We start from the raw sequence: 24,068 nt of genomic DNA, 5'->3' as shown, positions 1-24,068 counted from the left end.
ACAGACAAAGGAAGATGACAATGTGTGAAATAAAAAGTGTTAAAATATCTTAAAATACAAGTATTAAAGACTAAAATGAAACCATCGGATGGCAACTCACGTTTGAAGAGCGTCCAGTTCTGCGGTTGCTTTGTCCACCGCATTCTTAGCTGTTTGGATGTGCTGGCAATAATCAGTGACCATCTGCAGCTGAACCTCCTTACTCTGGATAATATTAGCTGCATCCTGGGCAGCACTGCTCCACTGGTCCTCCAGATGCTCCAGAGTGTCCCTATTCTCAGCAACAGCCCCTCTCAACTGAGAGAGCAATGCTACCTGGGCCAGGGCAGCCTCTCTGCACTCCTGTATGCAGCAGGCAAGAGTGAGACACACAAAGGCTGAATTTTAAATTCAGAATGAGCTTATCTGACCTTCTGTGAACTCAGGTTCATTGTTATTTGAATTGCAAACACAAGGGCCTACTGTGAAAATGCTCTGTAAAATGTTTTATTATTACAATTATCATGATTTTTAAAAAATATTCTTATTCTTATTATTGTTGTTGTTGTTGTTAATAATAATAATAATAATAATAATAATAATAATAATAATAATAATAATAATGATAAGGAGGCACTTTAGCACCATGGATGTTTTTCTAGTGATTCATGCTGCATAATCTCACCTGAGCCTCCTCCACCTGCTGGGCCATGGCTGTTGGGCTCAGCTCAGCTGAGCGGTTCTTGCAGTTCAGGAGTTTAGATATAACCCTACTTAGATGACTGTCCATGCTACTGGTAGATGAAATCAGAACCTCTGGAGCATCCTCAAGTGGTTTACCCTTCAGACAGAAAGACACGTCAGATGCAGAACAGGATTTGTTAAGGCACAAGCTTTGGTTTTGTTGTTTAATTTAGGGCCTATATGAAAATATATATCAGAAAAAAACAGTTTGAGGGAGGAATTGTTATGATCCTCTCTACAGAGTAAGATATGTCTTGACCATATAAATTGCCTCAAAGGTCTCACAAACAACCTTTGCAAACTCTGCTTTGAGGTTTTTCTTGAGTTTACTTCATATATCTAAAACTGGATTGAACTGAACTGATGTGAAAGAGGATTAAAAAAGAGTCAAAATAACTAAGAATTATGATCTACATTTCAGCCAGTAATTATGATAGTACATGTTCATCACCACTTTATTTGAAAGATTATTCTGTATTTTAATCCTACATATAGAAAGTGACCATTTGGAACTTCTGTGACTTTCTTGGTTCAAAAACAAACACAGAGCCAATGACAGATAATATTTATTTTACCTCAATGAGTTGACTGCTGGGTCCCATGTCTTTGAGTAGCTGTATCACTGTCAAAATGGATGTTTCTCCTGGTGACTCCAGTACTGTTCTCTCAGTTTCCATGTCATTTGCGTCTATTTTGTTTTCTTGAGGGGTCAGTCCTTTCAAATGGGGTTCTTCACCCAGTACAGTATCACCTGATGATATCTGAACCACCTGCAGTGATGTGTCAGTACTGAATACTTGCTCCTATAGTGGACATGAAACTAGGTATTAATGCACATATATATACTCCATGTCAGCGGTCCCCAATCCCCGGGTCACGGACCGGAGTCGCTTGGTACCGGGCCATGATAGTTGAGGTTCGGGTGTGAAATTTATGGTTTTCAGGGTTTTTATTGGTTTTTATCGCTGGCTTCCCTAGGTCTTTTCCAGTGTGTTATGAATAAATCTACTTCTTTTTTTTTGGTACCAGTTTTATTTTGTTGGATTAATTCGCGACAACGTAAAGGCCGGTCTGTGAAAATATTGTCAGACATAAACCGGTCCATGGCGCAAAAAAGGTTGCGGACCGCTGCTCTTTGTGACCAAATTTTACAAAAACATTAAGTTGTATTAAATAAGACTTGACTAACAGGTGAGGCCATTAACGCTGAAGAAGTGAAATCATACACCAATTGAGAAATTACATTTGTTTTTTGAAAGACCTCTGCATAATGCAACTTCTTTTAGCAATCAAGAAGTTCCCTTTGCAAGATTGAAGGCTTTTCTGGACTGGCTTTGGTAGACAAGTTCATGTTTTACATGTAGGCTATGCATTAGTCTATATATGATGCAGGGTTAACATAATTGCACTTTATCATAGAAAAATAGGTCATCATAACATACCTGTGGCAGTTTCTTAAGCCTTGTTCCAGTGGCCTCCATGGTAGTGATGGTGGTTGTTGTGCTTATGCTGAATGGCAGTTCTACACTGGTGCTTCTTTCTTTTTCCTTTTCTTGAATTTTCTTCTTCTGCTTCTCTTCTTCTTCTTTCCTATTTGTTGCATCTGTTTGGACTTTAGGATACACAACTGGTTCTGACAGGAGTTTGGTAAAGCTTTTTGGAGCATCTGCTTTATTCATCTCAGATGCAGGCTTTTCTTTCTCTGCTTCAAGAGACCTAAGCTCTTGGGTTTGTGTTATTTTTTCAGACTTCGTAGTTGTTTGATCACTGTCAGTCCTTGCACTTGTTGCTATCACAACAGATGTGGTTATGGTGGCCGGTATATTTGGCTGTAGAGTGGGTACGCTAGACCCCATGCTGAGTTTTTCCACTGTAACAGACACTTCATGCTGGCCTTTAGGTGCATCAAGTACATCTTTAGTTACAAACTCCTCTCGCAGATTGACGTCCTTTGGTCTCTCCTCTGTGGTATTCAAGAACTTCAACTTATTAAGAGTTTCTGGTTTTACAGTGTCTCGTTCAGATAAACTTATTTCTACACATGTTGACTCTGTTTCACCTGCATGTATCAGTACAGATTGAGCTGTGTCAGTCTGAGCTACACCTTCCTTCATTTCAGTCCTAAATTGTTGGACTTCTACTACTCTGGTTTTAACTTCAGCCTCTTTAGGAAGAACCTCAGCTGCACTCGTATCTCTGTGTTCTTCTGAACTTTCACACTGGATACTTGATCGAGATGTATCTGTTCTTGACACATGCTCTTCTCGAACTGCTGGTATTACAAGCACCTCAGGGTCCATCTGAATTTTCTTCATTTTAACAAATTTGACATCCAGGCTTGTGGGTACGTCTTCCACTCCATGTGTTAATACTTTAGGGTGCTTGTCTTGGACAAATTCCTTAGTCACAATAGGTTTGTCTTCTGTGGTTTTCAAGAGCTCTCCACTGACCTCTGGCTCTAGCAGAGCAGGCTGAGCGGAGTCACTTTTTTCTATCATGAAAGATGTCTGTTCATGCTCATGACGACTTGTTGGTACTTCTACTTGTAAAACAAGCACCTCAGGCTCAATCTGGGTTTCGTCTACTGTAACAGACTTGCCACTTAGGCTCTTGGGTGCATCACCCACTCCATGCATTAACAATTTAGAAGAGCCTTCTTTGACACCAAGTTTCTTAATCCCTGTAGGTCTGTCCTGTGCAATTTCCAAGATCTTTAGCTCAATCAGTGTTTCTTGTTTTACAATGTCTTGCTCAGGTAAGCGTATTTGTGCAGATGTTGTCTCTGCTTCACTTGATTGCTCCAGTGTAGTTTGAGTGGAGTCACTCTGAGCTGCAATTTTTGGTCTTTCAGCGCTAATTTGTTTCTCCTTCACTGTGACTGAAGCTTCAGAGGGCTCTGCTTGGACCACAAGGTCCTTAGTCACCATAGGTCTATCTTGTGTGGTTTTCAAGATTTCTTGCTTAGACACTATTTCTGATTTTACATTGTGTGGCTCAGATACAATTATTTTTGTAGAACTTACTGCTTCGTTTTCCAGCAGTCCAGGTTGAACAGAGTCAAACTGAACATCCTCTTGTCTTTCAGTAATGATTTGTTGCTCCTCCATTCTAACTGCTGCCTCCTCAGGATGAACCTCAGCTGTTTTGTCTTTCTGTTCTTTTTCTATTTCACCGTGAAATATCGTTTGACCCGTATCTGTTCTTGATGCTGCTGCTGTCATGACTAACGTTCTTTCATGCTCCTTGTCGCTGGTTGACATATTGAGTTGTAAAATACACACTTGAGGTTCTGCCTGGATTTTCTCTGCTGTGACTGATAGTTTGTCCACACTTTTTGGTGAATCAAGCACAACATTTGTGGAGAACTGTGTAGTTTTCATGAGTTCTTGCTCAGTTACTGTTTCTGATTGTACAGCTTCTCCCTCAGGTAAGCTAATTTCTGCAGATGCTATTTTTCTTGGCGGCAGCACTGCAGGTTGAGTTGAGTCCACCAGAGCTACATCTTCTTGTGTTTCAGTGCTGATTTGTTGCACCTCCATTCCAACTGTTGCCTCCCCAGGGTGAGCATCAGCTGGACTCACATCTTTCTTTTCGAGTTCTGAATCACATTCGATATTTATTTGAGACATGTCTGTTCTGCTGTCTGTGGTCTTCAAGAGCTCTTGCTCAGTCACCAGTTCTGGTTTTACAACATGTTTTTCAGATAAGCAAATTTCTGCAGAGACTGTCTCTGGTTCACGTGTCTGCAGCAGAGAAGGTTGAGTGGAATCGCTCTGCGCCACATCTTCTGGTCTAGCAGCTTCCTCAGGTTGAACTTCAGCGGCAGTCAAATCTTTGTTTACTGCAATGATTTCAGACTGGATACTTGAATGAGCTACATCTGCTCTGGGTACATCTGTTACCACAACAAATGTTCTTTTATCCTCCTCCTGGCTGGTTGGTGAAACAAGGACCTCAGGCTCCCCCTGGACTTTCTCTTTTGTAATCGTCTTGTCATCCAGGCTCATGGGTATGTCATCCAGTTCATTTGGTTTGGGCTGCTCACCTTGGATCACAAGTCCCTTAGTCACAGTAGATCTATGCTTTGTGGTTTTCAAGAGCTCTTGCTCAGTCACTGGTTCTAGTTTTACAGTTTCTTGCATTGATAAGTTTATTTCTGCAGAAGCTATCCCTACTTCAGCTGGTGGACCTGAGTCGCTCTGAGTCACATCCCCTTGTCTATCAGTGGTGATTTGTTGCACTTTGATTATATATTCAGTCTCCTGTGTAACCTCAGCTGAAGTATCATCTTTATTTCCCAGCTCCCTTTCACGCTGGATACTTAAATGAGCTGTATCTGGTTTTGGTTCTGCTGATGTCTTCACAAATATCTTTTCCTGTTCTTTTTGACTGATTGGTATATCCAGCTGTAAAACTTTCACTTGAGGCTCCACTTGAATTTGCTTTATTGCAACTGATTTTTCATCCAAGTTTTTGAGTGAATCAAGCACATCTTTTGTGGGGACATCCTGTTTCATGTTGTAATCCTTCACCTCCACTGATCTAGCAGTTTTCAAGGTCTCTAGTGCAATCATTGTTTGTGGTTCTGCAGTGTCTTGTTCAGGTAAGCTTATTTCTGCAGATTGTGTTTTCTTTGCTTCACCTGGCTGAAAAAGTGCAGCTTGAGTAGATTCACACTGAGCCACGAGATCCACTGGCATTTTAGTCTTCATTTGCTGCACCTTTATTGTAAAGCTAATTTCTTGTTCAGGTTGAACATCAGCTGAAGTCAAATCTTTGTTTACTTGAGAATGTTCAGACTGGATACTTATATCTGTTCTTGGCACATCTGCTTTCGAGACAAATGATCTTTCATGCTCCTCATGGCTGGCTGGTAAAACAACATCAGGCTCCACTTGGACTTTTTCTGCTTTTTCATCCAGGCTCATGGGTATATCATTCCCTCTATGTATTGACAGTTCAGAGCGCTCTTTTTGGACCCCAGTTTCCTTAGTTATCATAGGTCTGTCCTGTGTGTTTTTCAGGAGCTCCTGCTCAGTCAGTTTTTCTGGTTTTACAGTATCTTGTTTGGATATGTTTATTTCTGCAGACATTGCCCCTGCTTCACTTTGCAGGAGTGCATTTTGAGAGGAATTACTTTGATCCAGATACTTTTGTGTGTCCAAGGTGATTGGTTGCACTTTGACTATAACTTCAGCCTCCTCAGACGGTACATGAACTCCTTCACACTGCAAACTTGATTGAGCTGTATCTATCTTTGGTTCGGCTGCTGTCATGACAAACGTCTGTTTCTGTTCTTCATTACTGGTTGGTATATCTATTTGTAAAACTCGCACTTGAGGCTCAACAAGGTTTTTCTCTCCTGTAACCAGTTTTTCATCCAAAGTGTGGGATACATCAGGTACATCTGTTTTGGAGACCTCTTTTAAGTCGTAATCCTTCAGCTCCTCTGGTTTCTGTGTGGTTCCCAGGATCTCTAACTCAATTGCCGTTTGTGGTTTTACAGTGTCTTCCTTAAATAAGCTTATTTGTGCAGATATTGCCTCTGTTTCAACTGGCTGCAGCAGAACAGTTTGAGTAGAGTCACTCTGAGCCACATCCTTTGGCGTTTCTGTGCTGATTTGTTGTACCTTGACTATGAGTGTAGCCTCCTCAGGGTTAACCTGAATTGCAGTCTCTTTTTGTTCCCACTGCATACTTGATTGAGCTGTATCTGCCATTGGTACTGCTGCTGTCATGACAAATGTCTTTTCCTGTTCTTCATGACTCGTAGGTATATCAAGCTGTAAAACTCGCACTTGAGAGTCCCCCAATATTTCCTTTTCATCCAAGCTTTTGGGTAAATCAAGTACATCTTTTCTAGAGACCTCCTCTTTTAAGTTGTAGTTCTTCAGCTCCCCTTTGCTATCCTGTGTGGTTTTCAAGATCTCTAGCTCAATCACCATTTCTGATTTTATAGTGTCTTGCTCAGATAAGCTTATTTCTGCAGATACTCTCTCTTGTTCACTTGCCTGCAGAAGTGCAGGTCGAGAAGAGGCAGACATCTCCACATTATCTTGCATTTCAATGCTGATTTGTTGCATCTGTACTCTGACTGTAGCTTCCTCTGGGTGAACCACAACTGCGGTTTTATGACTGGTTGGTATTTCATAGTCCAAACTAAGCACTTTAGTCTCCACTTGGATTTTATCCCCTGTAACAGACTTGTCATCTGGGCTCATGGGCACATGTTTTTCTGAGGTGAAAACATTTGCAGTAGGCTGACTAGAGCCTTGGTCAGCCTTAATATCATTCCCTTCAGCACTGCTTACTTGCAGTTCTACACTGGTTGTCTCAACGTTGCTTTGTGGTGTGGTCTCACACTGTACAGTCAAGTGCTCCATGTGCATCTGGGGGTCATTGTGCACTGAGACAGTAATATTTTCAGATGTGTGTATTCTTGTCTTTATACTCATTTCTTCAGCTTTGAATGCTTCATCTTCAAGAGACTTTTGAACCTTGATGCCTAAAATATTTTGCCCATCGTCATGTTGGATGTTGACTTCAGGTTGTATTTGTAAGTTATCTGAGACTGTTTGCTGACTCATAGTCTCATTTAGCTTAGATGGGGCTATTTCTGTTACATCTGTCTCTGTCTCATGAGGCTGCTCCATTGAAACAATGGCAAAAGTAATAGATTCCTTATCAGAAATTCTTGTGTCTGGCTGATATTGGTTTGTCTCAAACAATTGTGGGACTGTTCGATCAGGCAGCTCAAGAACTAAATACCTCTTCGGAACTTCTTCTGTGTTACTCCATAATTTGTTAATACAATCTGCAATATTTGTTGTATCTGTAAAACTAGAAGAAAGACATGGCTGCATTTGTGGCGCTGTGTCTGAATCTCTTGCATCAGATTGAGGTGCTGTGCATTCTGGTGCCTTGTTATCAGACTGAAGAGAAACTTTTGGACTGTCTGACTTTCTTTCACATGGTGAAAACTTAGTTGATTCTATAGAAATACTGTCAGTTGTTACAGTGACTGTCTGCAAACTTAAATGTGCTTTTCCCTTTTCAATTTCTTTCTCCATTTCGTTGTACTCCAATAGACTCTCTGACGTCTTCTTTGATGTAGGAAGTTCAAGTTTTTCCAGGGAAAGGTTCTGATCCATATTTTCTCTATCTGGATGTCTATCAATAGGTGGAACTGAATCAGAAGCAATGGAAAGTTCAACATCATCTGACTTTCCTCCAGTTTGTATGGGAGATACGTCTTCCAAAACTACAGCAGTAACTTGCTCTGTAGATGAGACTGACAGAATCTCATTGTCATGTTCTGTTTGAGTTGGAATCTGGTCCTTGATTGCAAGATCAGGAGAAACCTTTGGAATCTCTGGTTTTCTTTCACTTGGTGAGAATTCAATTGACTCTACAGTTTCAGTTTTTCTAGTAATCACCTGTAAATGCAAGGCTATCTTTTCCCTTCCACTTTCTTTCTCTGTGTCCTCAAACTCGACAAGACTCTTTGAAGTTTTCCTTGTTTGGGGGGCTTCAGGTTTTTCCAAAGTGGTAATCTTAGCTTCCCCGGTGGAACCCACAGATTCAGGTTCTTTCAAAGTCGCAGGCAAATCCGTACTAATAAGTTCGGAGGAAGCTTTACGACTCTTTGACTTTCTTTTGGGTGGTGAGTGCTGTGTGGATGAGACTGACAGCGTTTCACTGTCATGCTCCTTTGTAGTTGGAATCTGGTCCTTGCTTGCAAGCTCAAGGGAAACCTTTGGAATCTCTGGTTGTCTTTCACTTGGTGAAAATGCCGTTGACTCTACAGAAACAGTTTCAGTTTTTTCAGTAATCACCTGTACATTTAAAGCTGCGTTTTCCATTTCTGTTTCTTTCTCTATTTTCTTGGACTCTACAAGACTCTCAGAAGATTTCCTGGTTGGGGGGACTTCAGGTCTTTCCAAAGTGGTAATTTTAGCTTCCTTGGTGGAACCCACAGATTCAGGTTCTTTCACGGTCTCAGGCAAATCCGTACTAATAAGTTCGGAGGAAGCTTTACGACTCTTTGACTTTCTTTTGGGTGGTGAGTGCTGTGTGGATGAGACTGACAGCGTTTCACTGTCATGCTCCTTTGTAGTTGGAATCTGGTCCTTGATTGCAAGCTCAAGGGAAACCTTTGGAATCTCTGGTTGTCTTTCACTTGGTGAAAATTCAGTTGACTCTACAGCAACAGTTTCAGTTTTTTCAGTAATCACCTGTACATCTAAAGTTGTGTTTTCCATTTCTGTTTCTTTCTCTATTTTCTTGGACTCTACAAGACTCTCAGAAGATTTCCTGGTTGGGGGGACTTCAGGTCTTTCCAAAGTGGTAATTTTAGCTTCCTTGGTGGAACCCGCAGATTCAGGTTCTTTAAAAGTCTCAAGCAAATCCGTACTAATAAGTTCCAAGGAAGCTTTACGACTCTTTGACTTTCTTTTGGGTGGTGAGCGCTGTGTGGATGAGACTGACAGCGTTTCACTGTCATGCTCCTTTGTAGTTGGAATCTGGTCCTTGCTTGCAAGCTCATGAGAAACCTTTGGAATCTCTGGTTGTCTTTCACTTGGTGAAAGTTCAGTTGACTCTACAGAAACAGTTTCAGTTTTTCTAGTAATCACCTGTAAATGCAAGGCTATCTTTTCCCTTCCACTTTCTTTCTCTGTGTCCTCAGACTCTACAAGACTCTTTGAAGTTTTCCTTGTTTGGAGGGCTTCAGGTTTTTCCAAAGTGGTAATCTTAGCTTCCACGGTGGAACCCACAGATTCAGGTTCTTTCAAGATCTCAGGCAAATCTGTACTAATAAGTTCTGAGGAAGCTTTACGACTCTTTGACTTTCTTTTGGGTGGTGAGCGCTGTGTGGATGAGACTGACAGCGTTTCACGGTCATGCTCCTTTGTAGTTGGAATCTGGTCCTTGATTGCAAGCTCAAGGGAAACCTTTGGAATCTCTGGTTGTCTTTCACTTGGTGAAAATGCCGTTGACTCTACAGAAACAGTTTCAGTTTTTTCAGTAATCACCTGTACATTTAAAGCTGCGTTTTCCATTTCTGTTTCTTTCTCTATTTTCTTGGACTCTACAAGACTCTCAGAAGATTTCCTGGTTGGGGGGACTTCAGGTCTTTCCAAAGTGGTAATTTTAGCTTCCTTGGTGGAACCCGCAGATTCAGGTTCTTTCAAGGTCTCAGGCAAATCCGTACTAATAAGTTCGGAGGAAGCTTTACGACTCTTTGACTTTCTTTTGGGTGGTGAGTGCTGTGTGGATGAGACTGACAGCGTTTCACTGTCATGCTCCTTTGTAGTTGGAATCTGGTCCTTGATTGCAAGCTCAAGGGAAACCTTTGGAATCTCTGGTTGTCTTTCACTTGGTGAAAGTTCAGTTGACTCTACAGAAACAGTTTCAGTTTTTCTAGTAATCACCTGTAAATGCAAGGCTATCTTTTCCCTTCCACTTTCTTTCTCTGTGTCCTCAGACTCTACAAGACTCTTTGAAGTTTTCCTTGTTTGGAGGGCTTCAGGTTTTTCCAAAGTGGTAATCTTAGCTTCCACGGTGGAACCCACAGATTCAGGTTCTTTCAAGATCTCAGGCAAATCTGTACTAATAAGTTCTGAGGAAGCTTTACGACTCTTTGACTTTCTTTTGGGTGGTGAGCGCTGTGTGGATGAGACTGACAGCGTTTCACTGTCATGCTCCTTTGTAGTTGGAATCTGGTCCTTGATTGCAAGCTCAAGGGAAACCTTTGGAATCTCTGGTTGTCTTTCACTTGGTGAAAATGCCGTTGACTCTACAGAAACAGTTTCAGTTTTTTCAGTAATCACCTGTACATTTAAAGCTGCGTTTTCCATTTCTGTTTCTTTCTCTATTTTCTTGGACTCTACAAGACTCTCAGAAGATTTCCTGGTTGGGGGGACTTCAGGTCTTTCCAAAGTGGTAATTTTAGCTTCCTTGGTGGAACCCGCAGATTCAGGTTCTTTCAAGGTCTCAGGCAAATCCGTACTAATAAGTTCGGAGGAAGCTTTACGACTCTTTGACTTTCTTTTGGGTGGTGAGTGCTGTGTGGATGAGACTGACAGCGTTTCACTGTCATGCTCCTTTGTAGTTGGAATCTGGTCCTTGATTGCAAGCTCAAGGGAAACCTTTGGAATCTCTGGTTGTCTTTCACTTGGTGAAAATTCAGTTGACTCTACAGCAACAGTTTCAGTTTTTTCAGTAATCACCTGTACATCTAAAGTTGTGTTTTCCATTTCTGTTTCTTTCTCTATTTTCTTGGACTCTACAAGACTCTCAGAAGATTTCCTGGTTGGGGGGACTTCAGGTCTTTCCAAAGTGGTAATTTTAGCTTCCTTGGTGGAACCCGCAGATTCAGGTTCTTTAAAAGTCTCAAGCAAATCCGTACTAATAAGTTCCGAGGAAGCTTTACGACTCTTTGACTTTCTTTTGGGTGGTGAGCGCTGTGTGGATGAGACTGACAGCGTTTCACTGTCATGCTCCTTTGTAGTTGGAATCTGGTCCTTGCTTGCAAGCTCATGAGAAACCTTTGGAATCTCTGGTTGTCTTTCACTTGGTGAAAGTTCAGTTGACTCTACAGAAACAGTTTCAGTTTTTCTAGTAATCACCTGTAAATGCAAGGCTATCTTTTCCCTTCCACTTTCTTTCTCTGTGTCCTCAGACTCTACAAGACTCTTTGAAGTTTTCCTTGTTTGGAGGGCTTCAGGTTTTTCCAAAGTGGTAATCTTAGCTTCCACGGTGGAACCCACAGATTCAGGTTCTTTCAAGATCTCAGGCAAATCTGTACTAATAAGTTCTGAGGAAGCTTTACGACTCTTTGACTTTCTTTTGGGTGGTGAGCGCTGTGTGGATGAGACTGACAGCGTTTCACTGTCATGCTCCTTTGTAGTTGGAATCTGGCCCTTGATTGCAAGCTCAAGGGAAACCTTTGGAATCTCTGGTTGTCTTTCACTTGATGAAAATGCCGTAGACTCTACAGCAACAGTTTCAGTTTTTTCAGTAATCACCTGTACATTTAAAGCTGCATTTTCCATTTCTGTTTCTTTCTCTATTTTCTTGGACTCTACAAGACTCTCAGAAGATTTCCTGGTTGGGGGGACTTCAGGTCTTTCCAAAGTGGTAATTTTAGCTTCAACGGTGGAACCCACAGATTCAGGTTCTTTCAAGGTCTCAGGCAAATCCATACTAATAAGTTCCGAGGAAGCTTTACGAGTCTTTGATTTTCTTTTGGTTGGTGAGCGCTGTGTGGATGAGACTGACAGCGTTTCACTGTCATGCTCCTCTGTAGTTGGAATCTGGTCCTTGATTGCAAGCTCATGAGAAACCTTTGGAATCTCTGGTTGTCTTTCACTTGGTGAAAGTTCAGTTGACTCTACAGCAACAGTTTCAGTTTTTCTAGTAATCACCTGTAAATGCAAGGCTATCTTTTCCCTTCCACTTTCTTTCTCTGTGTCCTCAGACTCCACAAGACTCTCTGAAGTTTTCTTTGGTTGGAGGGCTTCAGGTTTTTCCAAAGTGGTAATCTTAGCTTCCCCGGTGGAACCCACAGATTCAGATTCTTTCAAAGTCTCAGGCAAATCCGTACTAATAAGTTCTGAGGAAGCTTTACGACTCTTTGACTTTCTCTTGGGTGGTGAAAGCTTTCCTTTATTCATAGCAGTAATTTTTGTTGTTGCTGTGGAAACCTCTGGAGATACAGGAGATCTCTGACTATCAGTCTCTTCATCTTTCTTTGTCAGTTCCCCCATAGCATATTCAGTCTGCACAGTGACCACCTCTGAAGGTGTGCTAGATTTCACACTATAGAGCTCTTTCTTAGTATATTCATTTTCTGCATCAGGCTGTCTTTCAATTGTTAGAAGTGACTCAGGAGCTATGGAAAATTCAACAGGATCTGACTTTCCTCCAGTTTGTATGGGAGATATGTCTTCCAAAACAACAGCAGTAACTTGGTCTGTAGAGGAGACTGACAGAATCTCATTGTCATGTTCTGTTTGAGTTGGAATCTGGTCCTTGATTGCAAGCTCAGGAGAAATCTTTGGAATCTCTGGTTTTCTTTCACTTGGTGAAAGTTCAGTTGACTCTACAGCAACAGTTTCAGTTTTTCTAGTAATCACCTGTAAATGCAAGACTATCTTTTCCCTTCCACTTTCTTTCTCTGTGTCCTCAGACTCTACAAGACTCTTTGAAGTTTTCCTTGTTTGGAGGGCTTCAGGTTTTTCCAAAGTGGTAATCTTAGCTTCCACGGTGGAACCCACAGATTCAGGTTCTTTCAAGATCTCAGGCAAATCTGTACTAATAAGTTCGGAGGAAGCTTTACGACTCTTTGACTTTCTTTTGGGTGGTGAGCGCTGTGTGGATGAGACTGACAGCGTTTCACTGTCATGCTCCTTTGTAGTTGGAATCTGGTCCTTGATTGCAAGCTCAGGAGAAACCTTTGGAATCTCTGGTTGTCTTTCACTTGGTGAAAATGCCGTTGACTCTACAGCAACAGTTTCAGTTTTTTCAGTAATCACCTGTACATTTAAAGCTGCGTTTTCCATTTCTGTTTCTTTCTCTATTTTCTTGGACTCTACAAGACTCTCAGAAGATTTCCTGGTTGGGGGGACTTCAGGTTTTTCCAAAGTGGTAATTTTAGCTTCCTTGGTGGAACCCACAGATTCAGGTTCTTTCAGGGTCTCAGGCAAATCCGTACTAATAAGTTCGGAGGAAGCTTTACGACTCTTTGATTTTCTTTTGGTTGGTGAGTGCTGTGTGGATGAGACTGACAGTGTTTCACTGTCATGCTCCTTTGTAGTTGGAATCTGGTCCTTGATTGCAAGCTCAGGAGAAATCTTTGGAATCTCTGGTTGTCTTTCAGTTGGTGAAAGTTCAGTTGACTCTACAGCAACAGTTTCAGTTTTTCTAGTAATCACCTGTAAATGCAAGGCTATCTTTTCCCTTCCACTTTCTTTCTCTGTGTCCTCAGACTCCACAAGACTCTTTGAAGTTTTCCTTGTTTGGAGGGCTTCAGGTTTTTCCAAAGTGGTAATCTTAGCTTCAACGGTGGAACCCACAGATTCAGGTTCTTTCAAGGTCTCAGGCAAATCCATACTAATAAGTTCCGAGGAAGCTTTACGACTCTTTGACTTTCTTTTGGGTGGTGAGCGCTGTGTAGATGAGACTGACAGCGTTTCACTGTCATGCTCCTTTGTAGTTGGAATCTGGTCCTTGATTGCAAGCTCGAGAGAAACCTTTGGAATCTCTGGTTGTCTTTCAGTTGGTGAAAATTCAGCTGACTCTACAGCAACAGTTTCAGTTTTTTCAGTAATCACCTGTACATTTAAAGCTGCGTTTTCCATTTCTGTTTCTTTCTCTATTTTCTTGGACTCTACAAGACTCTCAGAAGATTTCCTGGTTGGGGGTACTTCAGGTCTTTCCAAAGTTGTAATTTTAGCTTCCTTGGTGGAACCCACAGATTCAGGTTCTTTCAAGGTTTCAGGCAAATCCGTACTAATAAGTTCGGAGGAAGCTTTACGAGTCTTTGATTTTCTTTTGGTTGGTGAGCGCTGTGTGGATGAGACTGACAGCGTTTCACTGTCATGCTCCTCTGTAGTTGGAATCTGGTCCTTGATTGCAAGCTTATGAGAAACCTTTGGAATCTCTGGTTGTCTTTCACTTGGTGAAAGTTCAGTTGACTCTACAGCAACAGTTTCAGTTTTTCTAGTAATCACCTGTAAATGCAAGGCTATCTTTTCCCTTCCACTTTCTTTCTCTGTGTCCTCAGACTCCACAAGATTCTCTGAAGTTTTCTTTGGTTGGAGGGTTTCAGGTTTTTCCAAAGTGGTAATTTTAGCTTCCTTGGTGGAACCCACAGATTCAGATTCTTTAAAAGTCTCAAGCAAATCCATACTAATAAGTTCCGAGGAAGCTTTACGACTCTTTGACTTTCTTTTGGGTGGTGAGTGCTGTGTGGATGAGACTGACAGCGTTTCACTGTCATACTCCTTTGTAGTTGGAATCTGGTCCTTGATTGCAAGCTCGAGAGAAACCTTTGGAATCTCTTGTTGTCTTTCACTTGATGAAAATGCCATAGACTCTACAGCAACAGTTTCAGTTTTTTCAGTAATCACCTGTACATTTAAAGCTGCGTTTTCCCTTTCTGTTTCTTTCTCTATTTTCTTGGACTCTACAAGACTCTCAGAAGATTTCCTGGTTGGGGGGAATTCAGGTCTTTCCAAAGTGGTAATTTTAGTTTTAACGGTGGAACCCGCAGATTCAGGTTCTTTGAAAGTCTCAGGCAAATCCATACTAATAAGTTCCGAGGAAGCTTTACGATTCTTTGACTTTCTTTTGGGTGGGGAACGCTTTCCTTCATTGAAAGCAGTAATTTCTTTTGTTGCAGTTGCATCCTCTGGCGATAAAGGACATTTCTGACTATCTAGCTCTTCCTTTGTCTCAGTTGGCTTTGTCGTAGGCAAGAATGATATATCACTCTCATGTTGTATTGTAGTTGTATTCTGATCTTTGCTAGCAAGACCAAGATAAACCTTTGGATGCCCTGACTTTATGTCCATTATTGAAACCTCTATCAAGTTTTCATCAGTAGTTTCAGCTCTTCCACTATCCATAACTCCATGTAAATCTGGCTTTTTACTTTCAGTTTCTTTTTCACTTGGTTCTTTGATAACATCCGGAACTGATGGTGATGTCTTCTTTTCAGGCTGTTTCTTGGATTGTGTCTGTGCCACTGAAGGAAATTCTGGAGAACTCATTAAAGCCTTTGACTTTCCTGTGCTTGATGAAAATTGGCCTTTTTCTGTATCAGTTATTTCAGCTATCTTTTCTGGCATATTTGGAGTTTGAGTTGAAGACCCAGCAGGTATAGGTTTTTTCTTTTCAGTAACAAAACCTTTGTTCTCGCCATTAAAGTCCAAAGAAGAAGTTTTGCTTTGAGGATCTTCCCTAGTCTGAGGTAACTCAATATCACCAAGATCAAAGCAAAGTTCTGCGCTCTTTGATTTTCTCGTCATAGGCAATATTCTAGATTTTTCCATAGGTATTTCAGCTGACTCTGATGTTACGTTATACTTGTCTGATTCACCTTTGGTCTCTGTTGACTGCACACTAGCAACTTTTTCCAGTGGAAACATTGGCTCTGCAAGCTGAGAGACCTCAAAACTCTTTGACTTCTTACCTTTTTGAATGATTTCACTTTTTTCCACAGCCACTTTAGTTTGCTTACAAGTCATTGGAGATTTCTCACTACTAGGCTTTTGCTTATTCTCTGCCTCATCCTTGGTTATTTTTTCAGCATACAGCTGTTCAATTTCAGTTTCTTCAGTAACAGCAGGAGTTTCAGTGACCTTGTGCATCACAGTGGGTTCCTCAGAAGCAGGCTTATTTGCCTCATTTGTAACAGGCTCACCTGTGATATCTAACCTTACAGTTTTGGTCTGTGGTTCTTGAGAAGTAGTATAGCTTTGTATCACCACAGATGTTGAAGCAGAAGTAGGATAAACTGTTTTTTTCTCAGATGAGCGCTTGCTTTTTCGTGGCGGTGCCACCACAGAGGCCTTTGTCTCCTGCAGGTTCTCTGACGACTGGTTGTCAGGCAGTTTTTGTTTACTTCTTTGATTAAGTTCCTTGAATAGAGAGGTTAAGAAGCCATTAATTATGACAAACATATTTCCTTAATCCAATTAAGATACAGCAATATATTAGATATTAAACTGCTTTGTTGTGTCAAACAATGGATGTTTACGAGTTTTCTTATGAAATGTTCAAGGCCAAATAATTTAGCACAAATACCTTTAGGCTCTGACTTAGAGAAATTTTCAGTGTGTCTGCTTCTCTGAGAGCTTCTGAGCCTTCTTTTTCTAGTTTCTCAAGCAAGTCCAATGTCAGACAGGCCATTAGAAAATGTCGGTGCGAAAGTGCCTCCTGTAGGCTGGCTTGCAACTTTTCACCTTCCTCTAACATCTGCTAACATCAGAAGGAAAAACATTTAAAAGTGGTTGTAGCATATGTCTGATATTAAGAAAACATACAGTACTCAGGCAAAATATTAATGTCCATTATTAATATTTAGGAACAGTAATAAAATCAGCGTGTTACTCAAATAAGAAGAAAAGAGACCTGCACAGAGGAAAGGGACACAGATGGTTTGCTGTAGTTCCATTTTTGCAGAGCATGAAGACAGTCCCTGAGACATGTTGCTGTGTTTGTGCAGCAGGTAACCTGATGCTCACTCAGCCTATTTTTTAGACTGTGGATATAATGAACAACAATTTATTGTAATCTCAGCACTTAACATGTTACCTGACTATAATATATGAGAAAGAAAACATATTTTTACAGGATGAAAAAAAAGATAAAGAAGTATTTGTTTTTCTAGTGCTATAATTATACATCTGTGTGCATCTATATACATGTGAATTTTGTTTTTAAAAAATGTCTTTCAAAACCAGCTGAAACATTTATATAAGGTTAATATCTAGGTTATAAATACAGGGGAACTCTGTGTGTCCATGCAGTTGAGCAAGAGCAGAATGACCCACTAAGGCATGTGGCTGGCAGGCAAGAATAATTGAAGAGTAAATTGAAAGGGGCAGATGATGCTAGCTTAGAATTCATTACAAAATATCTATTTAAACAGGGTTACAACTTAAGAAACCCTAGTTGGGAGTTTGGCAGTGTTTTGCTGGATGGTATCTTTTTTTCCCTACTTTTTATACCATGAGGTAAATTTAAAAAAAATATATATATATAAGAAATAAAATGTCATAACAATTTGGATTCAGAATGTTTCATGGTCTAACAAGCAGAGTCATAAAAGTCATCATTTTCACAGCAGGATACCTGGCATGCTGTTCCCATAACGAGTCAACCCCACTGATGATTTCTGCTGGCAGCTCATTGGTCGAAGATGCCAAGTTTACTTCCTGTTGCAGGTCATGAATTTTCACACCCGAATCCTCCAGGGACTTCTCACAATTCTAACATAAAGAGACAGCAACATCACAAAAGAGCATAGAGTTGATATTTCTGAATGGGAAATGCAATAAAGCCTATTCAAAAGGTGTCTTCCCAAGATAGAATGCAGAAATGCAAATTATTATTTTTTTCAGCCATTACTTTTCAAAACTTTCTTGCTACTATAACTTAAAAAATAGCTGAAAATTCCATCTGTGGTAATTACCTGTAGGCTGTGCCAGTGCTGTTCAAGTTGAGCGATATTGTTTTGTGGTTCACTATAACTGAGTGCCTGGTCGAGAGAGCGGAGCTCCCACTGCAGGGCTGCAATTCCCTCCTTCAGCCCCTGGGTCCTTTTGGCCAACTGACTGTCCTGTTCATTTAGTTGCATCTCACAGACCCTCAGACGCTCCCTCACCTCCTGCTCTGAGACAGAACAGAGGTCATGGAGATGGCTAACCTCTAGGGTCAGGGCATCCTGACCCCCAGGAGTGCAGAGGTACAGCAAACTGTCTCTGGCAGAGTCCAGCTCCTTCATCTCTCTCTGCTCTCTGTCCACCGTCTGGAGCAAAGCCTGGCACCAGAAGGACAAGAGCCGGGATGTGAGAAAGTCCAGTAAAGTATTTTAAGACTTTAAGTTTAAAAGTTGTAAAAACTTCTGTAATAGTCAAACGATCAAACATTTCTACGTACTTCAATAACAGAGAAAGAATGAATATGGAATTTTTAAAAGACAAAAACCCAGTAAATTCTGCAGTCTTCATTTATTAGATTGTCTAATGGTGCAGTTTATTTGAGTACATTATCTTTATTGTAATAGAACATATTTAGTATTTTATATGTAAGTTACTAACCACAGATGCTTAAACACCCGTTTGAAAGCATGCCATTTTCTCACCTTAAGGGTGTTCACAGCACTGTGCAGACTCTGTCTGTCTGCAGGAGGAGGTCCCAGGCTTTTAACCTGCTCCCTCAGCCAGTCCTGGGCTGCTTCATGCTGCTCCACTAGCTGTGTGCACTGCCGCTCTGTCACAATGCCCTGCTCCAGGTTGGCTACTGCATCCTGAAGGCGACAGTTTTTTTTTTTGTGTTTGTGATTAATATTTTTTTGAATTTTTCAGAACAACACAGTCCACTGTACATGCAAATCACATCAGGCAGAGATTGCATCAGCACAACAGTAGAGGAGTGGGGAGAACAGAACAAACAAACAAAGAGAAAAGAAAAAAAGCGGGTGGGCGGGTGTCATGGGGGACAAAAATAACCAGCCAGCATTTATCTATGTGGGACTTAAGGTGTATCTCACTCAGTGTTGTCATATAGATCCTCAGGATCCCAACGTCCATCCCACTCTAAGTTTTAGTTTGATCTTTTTTTTTATTTTGAAAAGGTAGGGATCCCCCTTCAGGTGGAAACTCTCCACTTTATTTAGTATCCTAGTTGATTATATCATAGAGTAACAGGTAAGTTGGAGCAGGCTCTCCACTGGGAAATAATGAGCTTATGCCTTGACGTTAATGCAGTCTGCATCCATTCGACAACATTAGTTGGAAGAAGTTTGAGGAGTGATGGAGCCCTTAGAATGAATAATCTTGGTGAAAAGGGAATATCCCGTCATATAACTAATTTGAAAAATTCATGAATCTCAGTTCAAAAATTTGGGGACTTAGGACAGATCCAAATATCGTACAGGTCAATGTGTCCACCCCAGTCTGACATCACCAGCATTCGGGGGTCTGTATGATGTTCACCCTGCAAAAATCTATGTGCTTACCAGTAAATCTGATTCACCAGACTTACACTTATATCAGTAGATTGTGTCGATGCAAGTCATAAATATTTGGACAGCGAAGAGTAAAACAATAATGTAAGTAAGTAAAAAAACATTTACTTTTAAATAATTCACTTTTTTTTCTCAGAATGATGTGAAGACAGATTGCTGAACTCACAGTGAGCTCTTTCAGCAGAGCAGGGATAGACTCCTCCTTAGCTGTCCAGGTGGGGTCTGACCAGCTTTGGTCCTGTGTGACTTCAACCAGCTCTGCAGCCTTGAGAAAAACAGTGAAATACATTGAAGACACTTAAAGTTTGACTGGTGAATTTGATCAAATTTCCTCTTTGATTAATGTGTTGAGATTTTATATAGCCCTCTCCTAGTCGTACTGAATACTCAAAGTGAGTTATAGGCTTGTGTTTTTAATCATATTACTCAAGCTATAACAATCCCAGAAGTTATTAACTGACACAACTTTAGCTAAGATTTCATGTAAGGTAATTACCTTCGTGCGGACGTTTGTGAGGACGGGGGCTAAGGCTGTAATCTGATCAACCAGGGCTCGGGCCTGTTCCACAGCTTGCCTCCGCTCTCCCAGGCCTGGCCAGGGGAAGACACGTGGAAGATTGGATGTTTGCTTCTGAAGCTCAGCCAGACGGGCCGCAGCCTGGTCTCGCTGGTACTGACAGGATACCAAGCGTTCCACAACACTCTGCAACTTGCTAATGGGTGATAGATATTAGAAAGTCAAACTTAGAAATGAAATGTAATGCAACAACTGAAGAAATAATTGCCTTTGCACTTGCCTAGAAATACCATGGACATAAATTCCAAACTGAGCACTGCAGATGGCCGCCCCTCCCTGAGCCTGGTTCTGCCAGATGTTTATTCCTGTTAAATGGGAGTTTTTCGTTCCCACTGTCGCCAGGTTCTTATTCACAGGCAGTCACGTGACTGTTGGGGTTTTCTGTCTGTTGTTGTAGTGTGTTTACGGTGCAATATAAAGTTCCTTGAGATTTTGGCACTATATAAATTGAATTGAATTGAATTTGGCTTTTTTGAGGATTTTGCAAGAAAATCTGAACAGAACCTTCTGAAAAACTGATTAATTACAAAGTTTGACCTAATCTATGGCCTGATAAACCTGAATTTATCACAAAGTATGTCAGCTTTATGTAGAGGTTTATTTCAGTCACATTGTAACCTTGCTCTGTAACCTTGCAGCCACAAAGGGTTGAACCTGAGCACTATGAAAAGATAGAAACCCTAGCCTCTACGTAGGAAACAGAAGAAATCTCCCTCCCCTGTAGCTCAACACAGCTTTTTCTACCTTTGTGTCTCCTCAGCAGCCTGCAGCACTGCCCTCCACTGCTCCTCTGTATCTCTGACTGTCTGCTGAACCTCCAGCTTCTTGTCCTTTTCCAGGTCTATGTGGTCACAGAGACTCTGCGCTCGCCTCATCAGCTCCAACAGTTGTGTCTCACCACTTGACTTCGACCTCAAGGTGACCTAAAGACATTTTTTTCAGTTAGTCATATATGTATATTATGTATAAAAACTCAATACCTTTCTCAATAATTTCAGCTTTGTATTGTGATTTTATAATATTGTAGCATAGAACACTTTCTATAGTTCGCTATTTTCCATGTTTCACCTGTGCTGCACTCAGTCTGTCCTGTAGCTGAGCCTTGCTGCCCTGAGTGCTCATCCCCATGGGATCAGCTTGTTTCTGCAGGCCTGTAATCCAAGCTTTAGTGCTTCCCGCATGAGCACAGAAAGCCCCTAGCTCCTTGGAGAGTGAGTACTGGACCTCAGCTTTTTGTAGAGTGTTCTCAGCGGTTTCCAGGACTGTCCTCCACTGCTCCTCTGAGTCTTTCACTGCTTGCAGAGCCTTTTGCCTCACAGTCTTAGGCAAGTCCTCTTGGTCAGACAGACTCTGGCTTAGTCTTTTTAGTTCTTCCAGCTTAGAGTCTCCCTCAGGCTTACAGCTCAGGATGGTCTGGAAATAAAAACAAGTCTTAGCTCAATTTCTCTTTTATTGACATGCAAAGTAGCCATATAAACAAGCAGTGAAGATAAAGCATGGCAGTGACTGAGAATGCAAAAAAACAAAACAAAACTCTTTTAGAAATAAGTTCTTGTTGGTTATAAATATTACCATCAATAAGACCAACAAGAACATTTTAAAGTGTTCAAATGAAGGATTTAGACTTAAGGGAATTTTACAAATCAAATACTTTAATCTAATCTTTAACCAAACAATATACATACATTTTATGTCAGCATCCTGTGTATCATATATGTCTTCACCAAACTTTTTATTGTCCAAACTCACCTGTGCAGTGCTTATGATCTGTTCTGGGTCTTTCTGACTGCTCAGAAAGACAAGGCTCTGCTGCTTCTCTTCCAACCACATTCTGGTCTTTTCTCTCGTGGCTTCAAAGTCTTGCAGCTGGCTGTCCAGAGCGCGTTGCCTTTCAGCCAGAACCATTACTTCTTTAGCATCTTTCTGGAGTCTGATCCACTGTTCCTCAGTGTCTCTTACTTTTTGTTGAATCTCTTGTTTTTTATGTTCTTCATACTCGTGATCAAGGAAACTCTGGGCTTTTATCATGAGATTTTCAAGCTTGAAGTTCATAATGGCCTAGGAACAAAAATCATCTTTAAAACTGGCTTCACATGACTGATAATGAAGCAACACTATACCATGCTTTTAGTTAGATACAAACCTACAATTATCCAACTATGCTTATTATATTATATTTATTGCAATAATGCTACAGGAACAAACTGTGCATCCAGCAGACACAGAGTGACTCTAAGCTCACCTGTGCTACATGCAGTCTGTTCTCGACTTTGGTTCCACTGCCAAAAGAGTTCAGCTGTTGTTGGAGGTCTTTTAGCCAGCCATCAGTTTCCCGCTGACAGGTATTAAATTCTTGCAACTGTCAAAAAGGAAAATATGTGAAATACACTTGATTCATCAGAAATAGAGGGGACTTTGTTTTACTCCCACCTGTTTATGAATGAGTACACTGTGCAACAATGCCACACCACAAGATGGCTAAACATTTCTATTATAAATGTTGAATAATGAATAATGCTGAATAATCCTAGAGTACCTTTGCTTGACTCACAGTTCAAAATAGACCTTTATTTATCTTACTCTGGACCCAAGTCAATTCAGAGTCGGACAGAAGATGTTTTAATGCTGAGTTAGCAGCCATCTGACAATAAGTTCTCTCACCTCCAACCTTCTCCTCTCAGTCTCCTGGGCAATCTCAGCTTCTGCTGCGGCTTCAAGCTGTTTAGCATCCTGCAGAGCTGCCCCCCACAGCTCCTCCACGTCTCTGACTGTCTGCTTGACCTGCTCTTTCCTGCCCTCATCAGCATCTTTGTGGTCACACAGACTCTGTCCTTGTCTCCTCAGGTTGTTCACCTTAGAGTCACCTTCAGGCCTCAAGGTCAAGAGGGCCTTAAGAAAAAAACAGAAAGAAAGAAAAAAGTATTAATGACAAAAGGTCACTATATCATCTAAATCAAATATACTGATCAGGTATAACATCATGAGCACTGAGAGGTGAAGTGAATAGGACTGATTATCTCGTTATTGTGGGATATATTATCAAGCAAGTGAACATTTTGTAATAAAAGTTGATGTGTTAGAAGCAGGAAAAATGGGCACATGTAAGGATTTGAGTGAGTTTCACAGGGACCAAAATGTGAAGGCTAGACAACTGGGTCAGAGCATCTCCAACATGGGCTGTTTTGGGTCTGCAATAGTTAGTATGTGTCATAGTGGTCAAATGAAGGAACAGTGGTGAACCATCGATGGAGTCATGGGCAGCCAAGTCTTACTGACCCCCTGTGAGCGACGGCTGACCCATGTGCCCAGGTCCAACAGACAAGCTGTTGTAGCTCAAACTGCTGTAAAAGTTCATGATGATTCTGATAGGAAGGTGTCAGAATACACAATGCATTACAGTTTGTTGTGTATGGGGCTGCAGACCTGCAGACCAGTCATGGTGCCCATACTGACACCTGTCCACTGCCCAAGGCTACGTCCACACTAATGCGTTTTTGTTTGAAAACACATCGTTTTCTCTCCGTTTTGGCCTCTCGTCCACACTGAGATGGTGTTTTCCCCAAAGGAAAACTCAGCACTTTGAAAACGCTTTCAAAAACAAATACATGAAGACGGTGCGTTAGCGTCGCAGTGTGGACAGTGAAAACGGAGACTTTCGATGACGCATTTTAGTGATGTGATGCAGTCATGTGACCGAAGATAGCAGAGGGCATTATACAGCAGTTGTTTTGTTTTCGCTCAATTTTGACAGCCCTATTAAAGATTAATATCACTTTGTACCTGCTTCAGATAACTTTTCTTCAAATTCTTTAATTCTCACTCGCTTTTGCAACTTTGTACTTTTGTGTTACTCGCACCAACAACTCCACCTCATTGTTAGTCCATTTAAAAAACTCGGTGCTTTTCCTCGACATTTTGCCGCACGTTTCAAAGAGCTGGAAAGTAAATAAACGGCAGACAGAAATGAGGCAGGACGAATCTTCTTGCGCTTCACGCATGCGCAGTACTGGA

At 41.2% G+C, this 24,068-nt stretch overlaps 2 protein-coding genes across 7 annotated transcripts in view; both read right to left on the bottom strand.

The window, feature by feature from the left end:
- syne2b (spectrin repeat containing, nuclear envelope 2b) overlaps window positions 1-7,391 on the bottom strand; it is an 80,692-nt gene extending 73,301 nt beyond the window's left edge. For 5 of the 6 annotated variants that reach the window (XM_085258089.1, XM_085258088.1, XM_085258091.1 and 2 more), the window contains exons 1-4: window positions 2,166-7,391; window positions 1,299-1,526; window positions 665-820; window positions 101-342 (exon numbers count right to left, since the gene is read on the bottom strand). In XM_085258089.1, the coding sequence (XP_085114215.1) occupies window positions 101-342; window positions 665-820; window positions 1,299-1,526; window positions 2,166-7,376 (5,837 nt within the window). In that variant the 5' untranslated portion in view covers window positions 7,377-7,391. The remainder of the gene's footprint in view (window positions 1-100; window positions 343-664; window positions 821-1,298; window positions 1,527-2,165) is intronic. The other variant, XM_085258093.1, reaches the window with a different exon arrangement.
- Window positions 7,392-7,896: 505 nt separating this feature from the next.
- The window catches only part of LOC146551529 (uncharacterized), a 55,579-nt gene continuing 39,407 nt past the window's right edge, over window positions 7,897-24,068 (bottom strand). Inside the window, exons 44-58 of the mRNA XM_085258221.1 lie at window positions 22,719-22,946; window positions 22,300-22,416; window positions 21,807-22,115; window positions 21,126-21,470; window positions 20,802-20,980; window positions 19,977-20,193; window positions 19,647-19,745; window positions 18,596-18,760; window positions 17,924-18,271; window positions 17,584-17,720; window positions 16,861-16,990; window positions 16,534-16,707; window positions 11,450-16,367; window positions 8,020-11,050; window positions 7,897-7,909 (exon numbers count right to left, since the gene is read on the bottom strand). Coding sequence (XP_085114347.1) covers window positions 7,897-7,909; window positions 8,020-11,050; window positions 11,450-16,367; window positions 16,534-16,707; window positions 16,861-16,990; window positions 17,584-17,720; window positions 17,924-18,271; window positions 18,596-18,760; window positions 19,647-19,745; window positions 19,977-20,193; window positions 20,802-20,980; window positions 21,126-21,470; window positions 21,807-22,115; window positions 22,300-22,416; window positions 22,719-22,946 — 10,410 coding nt within the window. The remainder of the gene's footprint in view (window positions 7,910-8,019; window positions 11,051-11,449; window positions 16,368-16,533; window positions 16,708-16,860; window positions 16,991-17,583; window positions 17,721-17,923; window positions 18,272-18,595; window positions 18,761-19,646; window positions 19,746-19,976; window positions 20,194-20,801; window positions 20,981-21,125; window positions 21,471-21,806; window positions 22,116-22,299; window positions 22,417-22,718; window positions 22,947-24,068) is intronic.

Source organism: Mchenga conophoros, linkage group LG19 (assembly GCF_057382185.1).
Source record: "Mchenga conophoros isolate Kocher_MC1m ecotype Shallow Benthic linkage group LG19, M_conophoros_male_GT1.1, whole genome shotgun sequence".
NCBI lineage: Eukaryota > Metazoa > Chordata > Actinopteri > Cichliformes > Cichlidae > Mchenga > Mchenga conophoros.
Note: the sequence above shows the minus strand (reverse complement) of the source record. Positions and strands in the feature narration are given on the sequence as shown.